Below are 13,331 nucleotides of genomic sequence, written 5' to 3'. Positions count from 1 at the left end.
CACCTTTTAACATGTAATATTTTCCTGGAGTATTCTTCCTCATCTTGTCCTGTCTCTTCAGAGAAGTCCCATATAATTCATTTTTCTGTCATATTCTTGGTAATTTAATATTCTTCAGAGTGGTAATTCTCTGAAGCTAAGGACAATCAGGCTGTCATTTTGAGGTACACATAAGGCATGTATGTGGGAAACCACACCATGGAAAATTCAAACAACATTCTTTAGAAGTCAAGAATAGAATTATTTTCTATAGGAATGCAGGTGTGCTGTGTTTATCAGCTGGCTGCGATGCCTGTGCTTTGCAGGTTTATCCCAATCCCATGATCATTGTTTTTTCATCTATTCTTCTGTTCTTCACTTTCACCTGTACTTCATGCTTTTTAGTTACGTTTCACTTTCTTGAAAGGAAGAGGTACCAGCTTCCTTATGCTTACTTAAAATTTTAATGAGAGAAAATACATGTATATCTTGTATTGTCTGGTAAAATACATCTTGCAGATTACAGCGAGACTTTGAAGATTGGAGGCCTCAGTCTAGGTTTCTGAGTGGTCCCGGTTTTCCAGAGTACCAACTTCCGTTTTTTCATGTTGATTTCATTACATAGTAATCTGTGCTTTCCAGCACAGCTTTGGTAAAACACATCTATAAATGTTTTTGCGTACGGACTTAGGAATCCCAGTTTTAACAAGCTAATATTCTTTTTGAAAATATTGTCTTGAATGTTTACATGGTTTATTCTATGGCTCCAGTAAATCTTTATTCCTGGTTTATTGCTGGTTGAAATTCAATTGATGCAACAGATCTAGGAAAAAGTCAGAAGGTTACAGTTGTTGTTTTTTTGTTCATTTGTTTGGGTTTTTTTTTTTTTTCAAAATTCTGTTTGAAAAATTTGCTATAAAAAGATTTCAAGCATTTCCTATGCACAGTTTAAAAAATAATGAATTCTGTTTAGTATGTTTGCTTTATTACAAGTACCTGTTTTTTCTTCTTCCCTTGAATTTAGATGTACTTAGATACAGGGTTTGGGTTAGTGTTTGTCTATAAGTTGCAGAGTTATGTAGCAATTTTTAATTAGGATATATGTCACTAAGTCACTACCATGAAATTAGAGGTATTTTATTAATGAAATTTTATTACTTATAAAAAAAGCAAAAAGGTGAATTTTGGTGAACAGATGAATACATTTTTACTGCTTTTATTTCAGGCTGATCAGCTAATGTTTGCTCTACATTTTGTACGAGGAATGCACCCTGAACTTTTTCAAGAGAATGTAAGTGCTACAGGAGAAAATCCTCAAGTGATTTACTGAAACTTAATATGAAGAGTGAATAAGTAGATAAAAAGGTTTTGTCAGTAAGGTAGGACTTGGGATTTTAGATTTATATGCTACTATTTTTCTATGATAGTTACTTTTGGATGTCAACGTTATATTTTAGGTTCAAAGCGAAGATTACCATGAGAAAGGTAGGTAAATGGTTGTCTTTTAAATAAGAGTCTGAAAAAGATGTTTATGGAGAGTTCTTGCAGTTTTTTTGTAGGTACTGCATCAGTGTTTCCTGCCACCATGTGGCCAGATGTTTATCCATCTTTTCAGTTAAATACGGACATTCCTTTATAAGTAAAGTGATGGAAACACATCTGTTTCACCAAGAGTTACTTGCACGTCATGCCTTGGTATTGAAATGCAGAAAAGGAGTGCAAGAGCTAGGGAGAAATTAAGTAAAAGTCTGATTCTTCAACCTGTAGTTGAAGACACGTAAAGTCTTCCTTGAAGGTGAAGTAATGAAGTTAACTTTTGTGCATTTCAGCCAATGATTCTTCAGCATCTAAGAAATCCCTGTAGCAGTGATCATTGATGTCCTCATTTGCAACAGTGTCTTCAAGAGTACACTGTACAGAGAGTGTTCTTCTTGTATGTTCTGAGAGGAACAATGGACTCATCCTGGAATGGTTTATATTTTTGATAGCATAGTGGGATACAGTTGATAAAAGTTCAAACCACATTTAATAAAAATGGCTGTCCATTCAGTTTTCAGGCAAGTGCTGCATTATGAGCATAGTCACAAAAAATTGAGAGATGTCACATGACATTTTTGACAGTGGTCTGAATGAGGCCTAATCTGAAAATGACTAATTTATGGGGAATTTACGTGCTGTTTAGAGGCTACCCTATTCCCAATCAAACTGCAGCAGAGCTTAAGTACTGCTAACCCTTATTTCTTCCACAGGGCAGCATGCATCCCATTAATAGCATGTGCCTCTCTTTGGGTGTTAGATAATGCTTTTGCCCAACACGGAGGTTCATCATGAATTTACATGTTTCTGGTAAAATGGTACTTTTAGTGGTAACTGAATTGGTAACTAAAATTTAAACACCTGTTAAAATTCATCTGAACAGGTTATCCTAGATTGTCTTTGTCAGAAACAGGAAAAAACCCAGACTTGTCAAAGAAGCACTTAGTTTCATCATAAATTAATTTTCTAAATAGGTCAGATGGATTACCGCTAAAATTGTTTACTTCTCTCCTTACAGGCAGTCTGAACTAGCTGACTGAGATGTAGATGCCAAAGTTATAGTTGTCTATAGTGTAGCAAAATTAATCCTATAAAGTCTTCCTGCAGTAGAACAATGTTCACAATGGACTCAATACAATTGCTTAAACATGGCTGATTAGTGTGAGTCAAGACACATTTAATTATCCAAAATAACCTACATGGAATGAAGAGACAGAGGCTGCAGGACAGCCATGGCTTTCTGCAGTAGAAGCTGGAGACCAGAAGGAGTATCAAATGGTAGTAGATGTCAGTTGGCTAGAGGGGTGTCCAGTATAGGCAAAAAGGCAAAACCCAGGTAATGGATTTGAAGGAAGTAATGGAACTTGATTATATGAACGATGTGGGTTTAAGGTACAAGGTTTAAGAAGGGTTGGTTGAAACTTTTTGATATTATAAATGCAATGTAGTTTTATTGCAGACATGGATTGACCAAGTGAAATCCCACAGTCTTTCTACAGTGAAGCTGCCTGATAAAAATAACTCAGATTAATCTTGTTGGTAGAAGCATACTCTGGCTTCTCTTCATTATTAGAACTTTCCTAATTCATCTTTATTATTTCTTTTCAACTTCTGAAAATATCTTGCTTTATCTTTCTAGTCCTTGAGTTTATGAAGTATGAAGGCAGCAACTTGGAAATACTTTTCTGACTAAATTAAAGCTTGGCTGTCTAGGCTAGTGAAGTATTTCTAAGTACTGCTTTATGTGCTGATTGCTATTGTTTAGTGTGCATTTCCATAAGCTATTAGAGCTCTTAACCAGCTTAATCTGGGTTACATATAATGCACATTCCTGCAGTATCTGACTACTCAAAAATTAAAACAGGCAAATAATATCTATAATTCTCTTACTTCTCTGAAAGGTAGAAGTTATTTTAATTAAATTGTTAAGAAAAGAGTGCTTGTGCAAAATATTTATTGATAAAAATGAAGCTGAAGTGGTTATTTTAAAGTTATTTCTTTTAAAGCTTTTAATGTGATGAGACTAGAAGTCACTTATTATGCTGCTAGAGAATTTAGTATTCTAAGTCCCTGTGCCAAAAGAGTTCAACCTCCTGTGCTTATGAATTTTTGCATAGTGATGAAAAATTTTATGGTACAACTTCAACATTATATTAAAGAATGCCTTGGCTCTTAGTAGAGACATTCTTTTTCTGAATCAATATGTATAGATTTTTCTGAGGTAGTTTTACATGTCTCTACATATTATACTTCTGCATTTCTTCATAAAAATATGACACAATTTCTGGTTTTAAAACTGGGGAACCTTCAGGTATTTTTCTGTGCATGAGCATTTTCCTTGTAATTGGGAGAGGATCATCAGTTTGTAATTGAAAGAGAGAGTTGTTTCAAGACTCAGCTAGATTGATGGGTGCAAAAAGCTATGCTGTGGTCTGTATGAGAGTAGTACTACAGGATTGACTTTTTCATTTGGAATGTTACTATTGTCTTTTAACAATAAAAAAAATTCATTTTCATAGACTTATAGATACCAATTATGCCACATTTCAATACTTATAAAGATTTTTTTAGTATATTTCTTACCACCTCTAAATGTAGGATTTCTAGTATGGTTTTTAATACTTATCTGATCTGTTTTAAAATGATTAAAAGCTGGCTTCCTGGATACAAATACCACGTCTAAAAGATTTAATCATACATAAATTCAACTTACATTTCCCTTTCTTAATGCAACCGAAGTATTTATAATACCAATCTATTATATTAAGTATTCTTCCTGTTCCAATAACGGCGTCTTTTGGACACCATAACATGAAACACTACTGAAACATGGATTCTGTAGTTATCTGTTCTGTGTGGGCTGCTGATGCCCTATCAGGCAGTATGTGTGTCCTTGCCAGCCAAGTATGTTACTTCTTGTTAGCCTATAGTTAGGCAATCTGGGTGGGAGCTGTGGGTGCTGTAAAAGGATAGGGCTTCTCCTTTCGTTTTTTTTTCCTGTAAAACACTGCAGACAGTTTGGATTCTACAAAAGGAATTACATACTGATAGTATCACGCAGATTTTTACAAATGTCTTATAACTCTTTCAGAATCTAATTTGTTCATCTTCCTGTTTTGCCTACATGCTACTACTACATGTTAATCTTTATTCTTAAAGATGTCTTGTGACTTACCTGAGTTGTTAATTTATTCCCCCTAGGAATGGGAGACTTTTACAGGTGTTATCATTGGAGATACCATAAGAAAATCAGTAAGCTACATTTATTTGTGTATTTTGAAATAAGGAACACTTACTTAAATCTTGAAAAGTTAAAGTTGAGTTCTTACTATGTTGCTAATTAATTGTATTCATACTTTAAAGGAACAAATAACTTGTCACATAGTAATATAAAAATATAAAAACTTTTTGAATTTTTTGAACATGGCAACTCATTTTCTAATTTACATAACTTTTTGCCTTTGTTGCTTTTTTCTTTTTTTTTTTTTTTTCTGTTACCAGGATTACAATTTGGTTTTTCGATGATATGTTTGAGAAGGTTTCAAGCCCTCTTCTGCAACTAAAATCAATGTTTCTGAATCCCTTTTCCAGTATCATATATGAGTTGTACTTTTTGTATGGATTTATGGAATTGTCCACACACTTTGCTAACTCTGACATGCTTTTTTTCCCCTGTCTCAGAGTTCTAAATCTGGAGATGTATTTATATATTTTCCTAGGTGACAGAGCTAGCTTAAGTAATTTCTATTGCATGCCTGACCAATCATGCTGTAGTTCACCAAGTGTCCCTCAATTCTATTGAATCTGCATACTTCCAAAACAGCCTTCCAGCACAAAAGGGTAGAGAAAAAAACCTAAGCTTTGCATAGTCGTATTCATTATATCCCTTCTTTGACCAAATATTTTGGCACAGGTTTTGAAAGGTGTTTTTAGGAAACACATCAGGAATCATGAGCTCAGTCTTTGCCTATTCTTTTACTAATCTCCTCTTCTCCTTCATTCCGGGTCAGGCTAGCTCATTTTCCTCAGGCTTAGCTGCAGTTTTCCTCATTTCCAATTACTTTTAACCTTTAGCCTTGTTTAGATAACTGTATTTCATACAGTTATGAGTATTTCATACATCCAGTGGTACAAGACAATGACCAGTGTGAGTACCCTGTTTTTAGAATATCTGTGACACCAACTGTGTTCACATACATGCTCGCAGAAGTGGCAAGTCACTTAAAACACAATGTATTACTTGGATTTTCTTACTTAGGCAGCTGGTTGCTAAAAAGATCCTTAAATTCCCAGTTTCTGTTGCCCTTAGATGACTCTACAGGTTTTGCATTTCAGTGTGAATACAGAAGTCCCTCTTCATCTCTATGGAGTCTTTATAATTCAATTAGATGTCAGTGCCAATATATTGCAGACCTATCTCAAGTTTATTCCTAGAATTGCATCCGAGTTTCCTACTTTCATTCTTTCTCAGACTTCGTAACTCATGGCTGAGACGTCCTTTTGCAAGAAAGCTTTCCTTTTTTCTGCTGAACATTTAAAATCACTCTTGAAGTTGCTTTATGGTTGAGAGATCCAAGTACATTTCCATAAAGAGACTGTCATACTGGTTAATGGGTACAGTAAGAATTTTTATAAAAAATGACATGGTGAATACAGAGATTCCACTGGAGCTTAAGCTATGTTGTTCATCCTTAGAATTTTCTCCATCCCCAACATCTCAGGAGCAGAAAAATAGAGCTGTAGCCAAACTTTATCAGTGCAGAGATATCCAGAAGTGATGTTTTGCATAGTGTATTACATCAGAATTACCCTTTGAGTGAAGAACCATCCTCTTCATGATTGTGAATATGTATAGTGGAGGGGTTTTTTTTAAGTCAGTTGCTCAGAGAGCATATGCAGATAGCCAGTCATTTGGGTCCCTTGTTTTTAACGGAAAACTACGTAGAGTTAAGTGTGTCATATAGACATTCTAAATGATAAAATATTTTCAGGCTGAAGTAGTTAGGCAAACATTAATGTGAACAATATATCTCAAGTTTAAAATACTGGTAGATTTGTTTTGTTATGCCAGTCATGAACTTAGCAAAAGACCACAGAAAGATTCCTGTTATGACTGCTATTTTTATTAAAAACATGGGTTTCACAATCTTATTATTGAACATAGTGTTTCACAAAAATTTGTGTAACTCATGTGTGTAACATGTAACTTGCTTCAATAAGGATTCACAAAGAAGTGTTCGTGACCAGATTCCCTCTTGGATAGAACAAGACCGAGCCTGGGCAGTAGCATCTTTGAAGGTAAACATCATGTGGTAGGTGCTCAAAAAGCCTTTGTTTTTAGCAAATAGTAATTTGGACTTGAATACTCAAATATGTATTTGTCAGATGGAAATATTTTGTTATATTAAACTGTTTATTATATCTTCCAGAAACCATGGCTTAATATATACCCATTTGAAAAAAAACACACCACACTGTATTTTTTAAATTTCATCGAATGCTTCTGAGCCTTTTCATGTACTTCTCTACCCCATTTAACAAGGAATTTCAATGCATGTGAATGAACCTATCATCTCACTTAGATTAGAAAATATTGTAAGCCTACCCAAGGTACTACAATTTCTATAGGTAGAAAAATATACAGAGGAAAAATTGCAAACAATATTTAAGTTGCAGGTTTCTTTTATGTAATGACTTTTACAAACCACTTCATATTGTATTAAAAACCATAAACTGTTTATTGGGAAACTAGTTTTTTACTTATCAGATTTCCATGCACACCTTTAAAGGTATTTCAGAGTTTGAAATTGCTCAGATCAAGTAATTTCAAACTAAAGCAAAAGACACTTTCCTGCCTTGATTCATCCTGCAACAGTCCATGTTGATGTCCTCTGATCCTGAAGGGAACTAAATGGAGATACTAGTCCTTGAAATTCTGTCTTAAGCTCTTCTCCTGCATATACCTCAGCAGCAAGAAGGAAAACCTTGACTGATCATTGGCAAGGACTTTTGCTGCTAAATCCAGAGTTCATTATTTTTTGTTTCTCTTCCCCAGGGATCAGGAACAATTGCAATAATGGTGTGGCAAGCATGATTGTTAGGAGTTTAAAAAAACCAAACAAACAGTAATTGGGTAACTGGGTAAATCAGTATCATGTACAGATAGAAAAAGAACCTGGTCATGATTAAAGGAAAGGACTACAATTGGGTAGAGCCCAAAGTTTAAAAACAAAGAACCTAGAAGTTTAAAAACAAAAATATAGAGCAAACACAGACTTAGCATTTCCAGGGAATAGGTAAACAAATGGTCCATTTTAAAATGTACCCTTTTGTTCTTTAACTCTGAGGATAAAATTGAACTGTTACGTGTTATACACAAGTATTTACAGGTTTAGGGTCATAGTGGTGTTTGTAAATTACTTAAAATATACAATGTCCAAATAGCTATTCTTCTTCATTGTTAAATATGCAGTATTTGGTTTTGTAGATTTCTCTCCCAGGTCTCTATCAGACACTTTGCTTTGAGGATGAAGGTCTGTGGCGCAGTTTTTCTCAGAGTTCTATGTGTGAACAAGACTTTCCATCTACTATTGTAAAAGGAATTTCTTTATTTCAGCAGGTAATCTTTCCATATTAAATTATTTAAAAAATAATTATAAGTTCATCATTGAAAGTAAGTTTTACATCTTGGGAATTTAGGCTTCAGGCCTGGTTGAATTATAGGCAGTGACAGTATCTACATTGTCTGACAGCTTAACTAGTTCATTTAGTCTAAGGATTTTTTTTTTCTGTAATACATAGTTAGTTGTCTCTTATCTGAGTCTTTTTTTGTGTTGGCATGTTGGCTGCAACTGAGCGTACCCTGTAAGGTAACAAGCTCTTTATTAATATTCTTTATTAATATTCAATTATGAATAGGTATTAAAATTCTTTTAGGGTTGCCTTGTTACTGCAGAATTTGTCAGCTTGCTGAGCATCGTTAATTTAATCCATCATTAAATGTGCAAACTCACACATCTGACTGAAAACCACAAAACACAGTAGCAGCAATTGTTTTTCAGAATAGTAGTCATGAAATACTACTCTTCCTGAAAGCTTGGTGATTCAAGAACTCACCAGGAATGTTGGGGTAGCAGGTTCCTTCCTCCACCCAGGGATCCGTCTTCTCCGGAAGAGAAAAATGTCATCCCTCTTGTGTTTATGGAAGGTGTCATTACTTACTTTCAAATCATGCTGTGATTTTTCATTTGAAGTCATTTCATATAAAATGAAGGCCCATCCAAAGAAGTGATGGGGTATAAGACAACATTGTTTCATGCTGGTTGGCTCTTAGGGGCTCTCTATTTGGCGTATTTATGGAGGGGGAGAATTTCTAAAATAGCATGCCTGGAATTTAGGAACAAACCATTTTGCAAAGGAATTTGACTGAGTCATGTTTGATTTGATGAAATGCAGAAGAGCATAGAAGGAAAATAAATCCAGTATGATCAGCATATTATGTATCTAGTTCCTTGCATAGAAAGTATTAAGAATGCTTCTGTTGATGAAATATACTGAAACTACCTGGTTAGATTTATATGCCATTCAAAAGTTAGTTTCTTTCAAACTGTTAAACTTAAAAATAGTGCAGTAACATTTAGTGTAATCTCAAACTTAAAAAGTGGTACTTTCTTAAAAATTTAATAAAGTTAATTTTTCCTCCAAAACTAACAACAGATATTTCAGACCTGGAAACTGGAATGTGATGATAGGTTCAGAATTGAGGCTTACAGGTCTGCAAGTAAGGGGGTAGAAGAAGGGGTGGTGATTTTAACAAATAACTGAAAAAGAGGTAGCTGGTAGGGAAACTACTAATTTAATTTGTATCTGAATTGAATAGCTGTTCCTGTTCTGTAGTCTTTTGAAGAACAGTAAAAGCATCTGCATAACTAGGACATTTGAAAGTTAAAATACCTCAGAAAAAGAACTTAGATGTAGAACTCTAAAAGCGTGCTTAAACAAAGGAAATTCTTTCAAAATGGATTGTTTTACTGTATTACTACACTGAAATCAGAAACGTTAGTATTCCAGTTAGGAAGTTACTGCCTAAATACATGTGTAGAATTTGGATTACCAGTATAAAGCTAAGTTTGCTTTCTGTCATTCTAGCTACTCACATAGCTACCTTATTTCTAAAACACTGTAGAAAAAGTTCCAGCTTACAAATAGACATTAGCTGTAGATCTATATTCTGATTCTATTAATAGGACAAGTTACTTATAAAAAAACAATTACATTAGATTATCTTGGAAAGGAATGATCAGATGGCTCTATATATTCAGAGAAAATAACTGTTCTAAAGAGAAGTTTAAAGAATTCAGCCTTCTTAGAAGAGTCTTGCTTTTTAAATTGTCACAATATACTTTATAAACTCATCTCCCCTGAATATATTTTATTTTAAGGTACTTGTGATCCAGGCTGTCAGACCAGACAGGCTACAGAGTGCCATGGCTCTTTTTGCCTGTAAAACCCTGGGTAAGTTAATTTTTCACCAAGGCGTTTCTACACAACAATTAAATACTTTTTTTGTCCTGTGTTTCTCTTTCATTTTATTGTTTTTATGGAATCCCTAAGCTTTAGGATTTGAAAATATGCTATGAATGGATTTGCTGGTTTTGTTCTTGTAAAGTTTTCTTCTTAAAAAGTGCTTTTAAAATGGTTTGATTTATGCTGCATAGTGATTTAAAATATAATAAAAATCTGCCAGATTCTTTTAATGAATTCTTAACTACTGGAGTAATTAAGAAAGGAAGATAGCTGGTTTTCTGTAAATTTTACGCTGCAGCATTTTTCTGAAGACATAAATTTTCTAAAAAGATTATTTCATTTGTCATTTACCATTTAAAAACCATTAGGTTTGAGGTTTTGTAAGTTGGATCTTAAAAGACTTTCATATTTTCAGTCATTTTTGTCTCTGGGACTGTAATACAATTTTTATTGTCTGTTTAGAAATACATGTGATTTAGAGTGATTCAATACTCTGATTTTATATTCATTCTAGTCTGTTTCCTCTCTGAGGTCTATTGTATCCAAAGTTTGGGACTTATATTCCAAATAATCTTTGCATTGCAATACAGCACACCAAAGTCTTCCTTTAGATTTTAGCACTTAATGACAATACACATATGGAAGATGAATTATGAGTGTCTCATTGGGGTGGACACTAGTTTTAAATGTCACCCTTTGTATTACGTAGGGACAAAGCAGAATTTGTTGGTTTTAATGTGGTACAGTGTCAGGACAGAAGTGGGATTGATGGAAGGGAAAGAATCTAGATTTTAAAGACCTTAAATGTAAGTGGCAAAGGCTGTTTTTAATGTGATAGAAAATGAACCTGGAAAATTGACTCATAGGCTGCTGTCGTGGTTTAGGCCCACCCGGTAGCTGGGTGCCACGCACCCGCTCACTCACCCCTCCCCCAGCGGGATGGGGAGGAGAAGTATAACAAAAGGCTTGGGTCGAGATAAGGACAGGGAGAGATCACTCACTAATTACCGTCACGAGCAAAACAGACTGAATGTAGAGAGGAGATTCATCTAATTTATTACTAGGCAAAACAGAGTAGAGCAACGAGAAAATACAATCAAGTCTTAAAACACCTCCCCCCACCCCTCCCATCTTCTTGGGCCCAACTTCACTCCTGGCTTCAACCTCCTCCCCCCTCAGCGGCACAAAGGGGCAGGGAACGGGGGTTGCGGTCAGTTCAGCACACATTGTCTCTGCCGCTTCTTTGTCCTCAGGGGGAGGACTCCTCTCAACATTCCCCTGCTCCAACATGGAGTCTCTCCCACGGGCTACAGTCCTTCACAAACTGCTCCAGCATGGTCTCTCCCACAGGGTGCAGACCTTCAGGAGCAGACTGCTCCAGTGTGGGGTCTCTCCCACAGTGTGCAGACCTTCAGGAGCAGACTGCTTCAGCGTGGGGTCTCTCCCACAGGGTCACAAGTCCTGCCAGCAAACCTGCCCTGGCGTGGGCTCCCCTCTGCACGGGTCCACCGGTCCGGCCTGGAACTTGCTCCAGCGTGGGCTTCCCACGGGCCACAGCCTCCTTCAGGTGCCTCCACCTGCTCCGGCATGGGGTCCTCCACGGGCTGCAGGTGGAATCTCTACACCCCCTCATCCTTCCTCCATGGGCTGCAGGGGGACAGCCTGCTTCACCATGGCCTTCACCACAGGGGGATCTTTGCTCTGGTGTCTGGAGCGCCTCCTGCCCCTCCTTCCTCACTGACCTTAGTGTCTGCAGAGTTTCTTACATCTTCTCACTCCTCTCTCCGGCTGCAAAAGCTTTTTTTTTAACTCTTGTTTTCCTTCTTAAATATGTTATCACAGAGGCGCTGATTGGCTTGGCCTTGGCCAGCGGCGGGCCCGTCTTGGAGCCGGCTGGCATTGGCTCTATCAGACACGGGGAGCTTCTAGCAGCTTCTCACAGAAGCCACCCCTGTAGCCCCCCTGCTACCAAAACCTTGCCACGCAAACCCAACACATACAGTTACAGTGAATACAACTCAGTAGAGAAGGATTTGATGAGATAAAACTTGCTTAAGGTGCAAGACAGTGGTTTATAGCCCAAATATCAGAATGCATTACAAGTACCTCTTCCTTGTGGTCCTCATCCACAAAAAGAAACATTTGATGTTGGATTGTCTAGTTATAGTCATAATATTGTCTTCCATTTTCAGCAATGCAAGCACCTTCATGAAAACTAACCAAAATAAATGTTCTTATACTACAGAATGCTATCATGTTCTACTTCCTGATGTTTTTCTTCTATTGCTTAGAGTGGCTCAAGTAGCTTGAATTCTTACTGTAGTTGAAAAAAACCAAACCAATCTCTCTATATAATTTCTTTTTTTTTTTTCTTAGCTAATTTGTCTACTTTCTTTCTCCCCTCCCTGCCATAGCTTAGCTATTTCCATTTATTATGTTAGTGAAGGAAATGTTAAATCTAGAGTAGCTTGTATTTCTGAAAAATGTTACTATAAGCTCAGTGTGGAGGAATGACTAGAAAGCTAGTATTCTGGGCAGCTTTCATTCCAAGTGTAAGCTTTTTTCAGGCCTTCTGAAGATGCATCCAAATTTGGCCAATACAGGATTCATTGAAAAACAACTTGCAGATGTTTGTCAGGCATTTTTGAGATTCTGACAGTTGAGAGTCCCTGAAGAGTCTTCCTCACTCAGCATGCTTTAGTCCAGCTCTGAACAGCCCTACTTTTAATTTCAGTGTCATTTTATGGCTCTTCTAGGGTTTAGAGTTTATTGGCAGTGAGCAGAAGAACTCAAGGGAGCTACACATATCAATTGTCTTATAGCCTCAGTTTATGTATTTATCTCTGCTTATATTACCTCTACATGCCTAATGAATGTAAAATGAAAATATTTTCCAATATTTGTCTTGCTTAATTCAATTTTTAAAAATTATTTTCATTGATAGTGATGTGTTTAGATGCATCTGTTAGAGTGTCTGTACAGTTACATGCAGAGAACCCAGACTTCATACTTTTACCAAGCTGACCTTTTATATTCAAATTATATAGTAATGTTCTATGTGGAGATAATAGCTCAAGTCTGAAAGCAGATTGTGCCCTCAAGGAAATGTGTATTATGTCTCTAAGTAGGTATGGCATAGATGTCACTGATTTGGCTGTTCTGTCTTGCTTTGTGTTGTGATTTCCCATTGCACCTAACACTTCAGTATTTAAGGACCAGTCTAAAGACACATTGAAAATATGCAATTAACACTGTTTATGATACACTTATAGCTTTGGGCTTGTGTATAA

General features: G+C 36.1%; 1 protein-coding gene across 5 annotated transcripts in view; it reads left to right on the top strand.

Moving 5' to 3' along the window:
• DYNC2H1 (dynein cytoplasmic 2 heavy chain 1) overlaps positions 1-13,331 on the top strand; it is a 174,795-nt gene that overhangs the window by 86,152 nt on the left and 75,312 nt on the right. For 4 of the 5 annotated variants that reach the window (XM_054849169.1, XM_054849177.1, XM_054849197.1 and 1 more), the window contains 5 exons: positions 1,205-1,270; positions 4,717-4,767; positions 6,736-6,813; positions 8,003-8,134; positions 9,957-10,029. In XM_054849169.1, coding sequence (XP_054705144.1) covers positions 1,205-1,270; positions 4,717-4,767; positions 6,736-6,813; positions 8,003-8,134; positions 9,957-10,029 — 400 coding nt within the window. Of the gene's footprint in view, positions 1-1,204; positions 1,271-4,716; positions 4,768-6,735; positions 6,828-8,002; positions 8,135-9,956; positions 10,030-13,331 lie in introns of those variants that run through there. The other variant, XM_054849205.1, reaches the window with a different exon arrangement.

This window comes from Grus americana, chromosome 1, assembly GCF_028858705.1.
Source record: "Grus americana isolate bGruAme1 chromosome 1, bGruAme1.mat, whole genome shotgun sequence".
Classification (NCBI taxonomy): domain Eukaryota; kingdom Metazoa; phylum Chordata; class Aves; order Gruiformes; family Gruidae; genus Grus; species Grus americana.
This window is presented reverse-complemented; position numbering and strand designations above follow the sequence as displayed.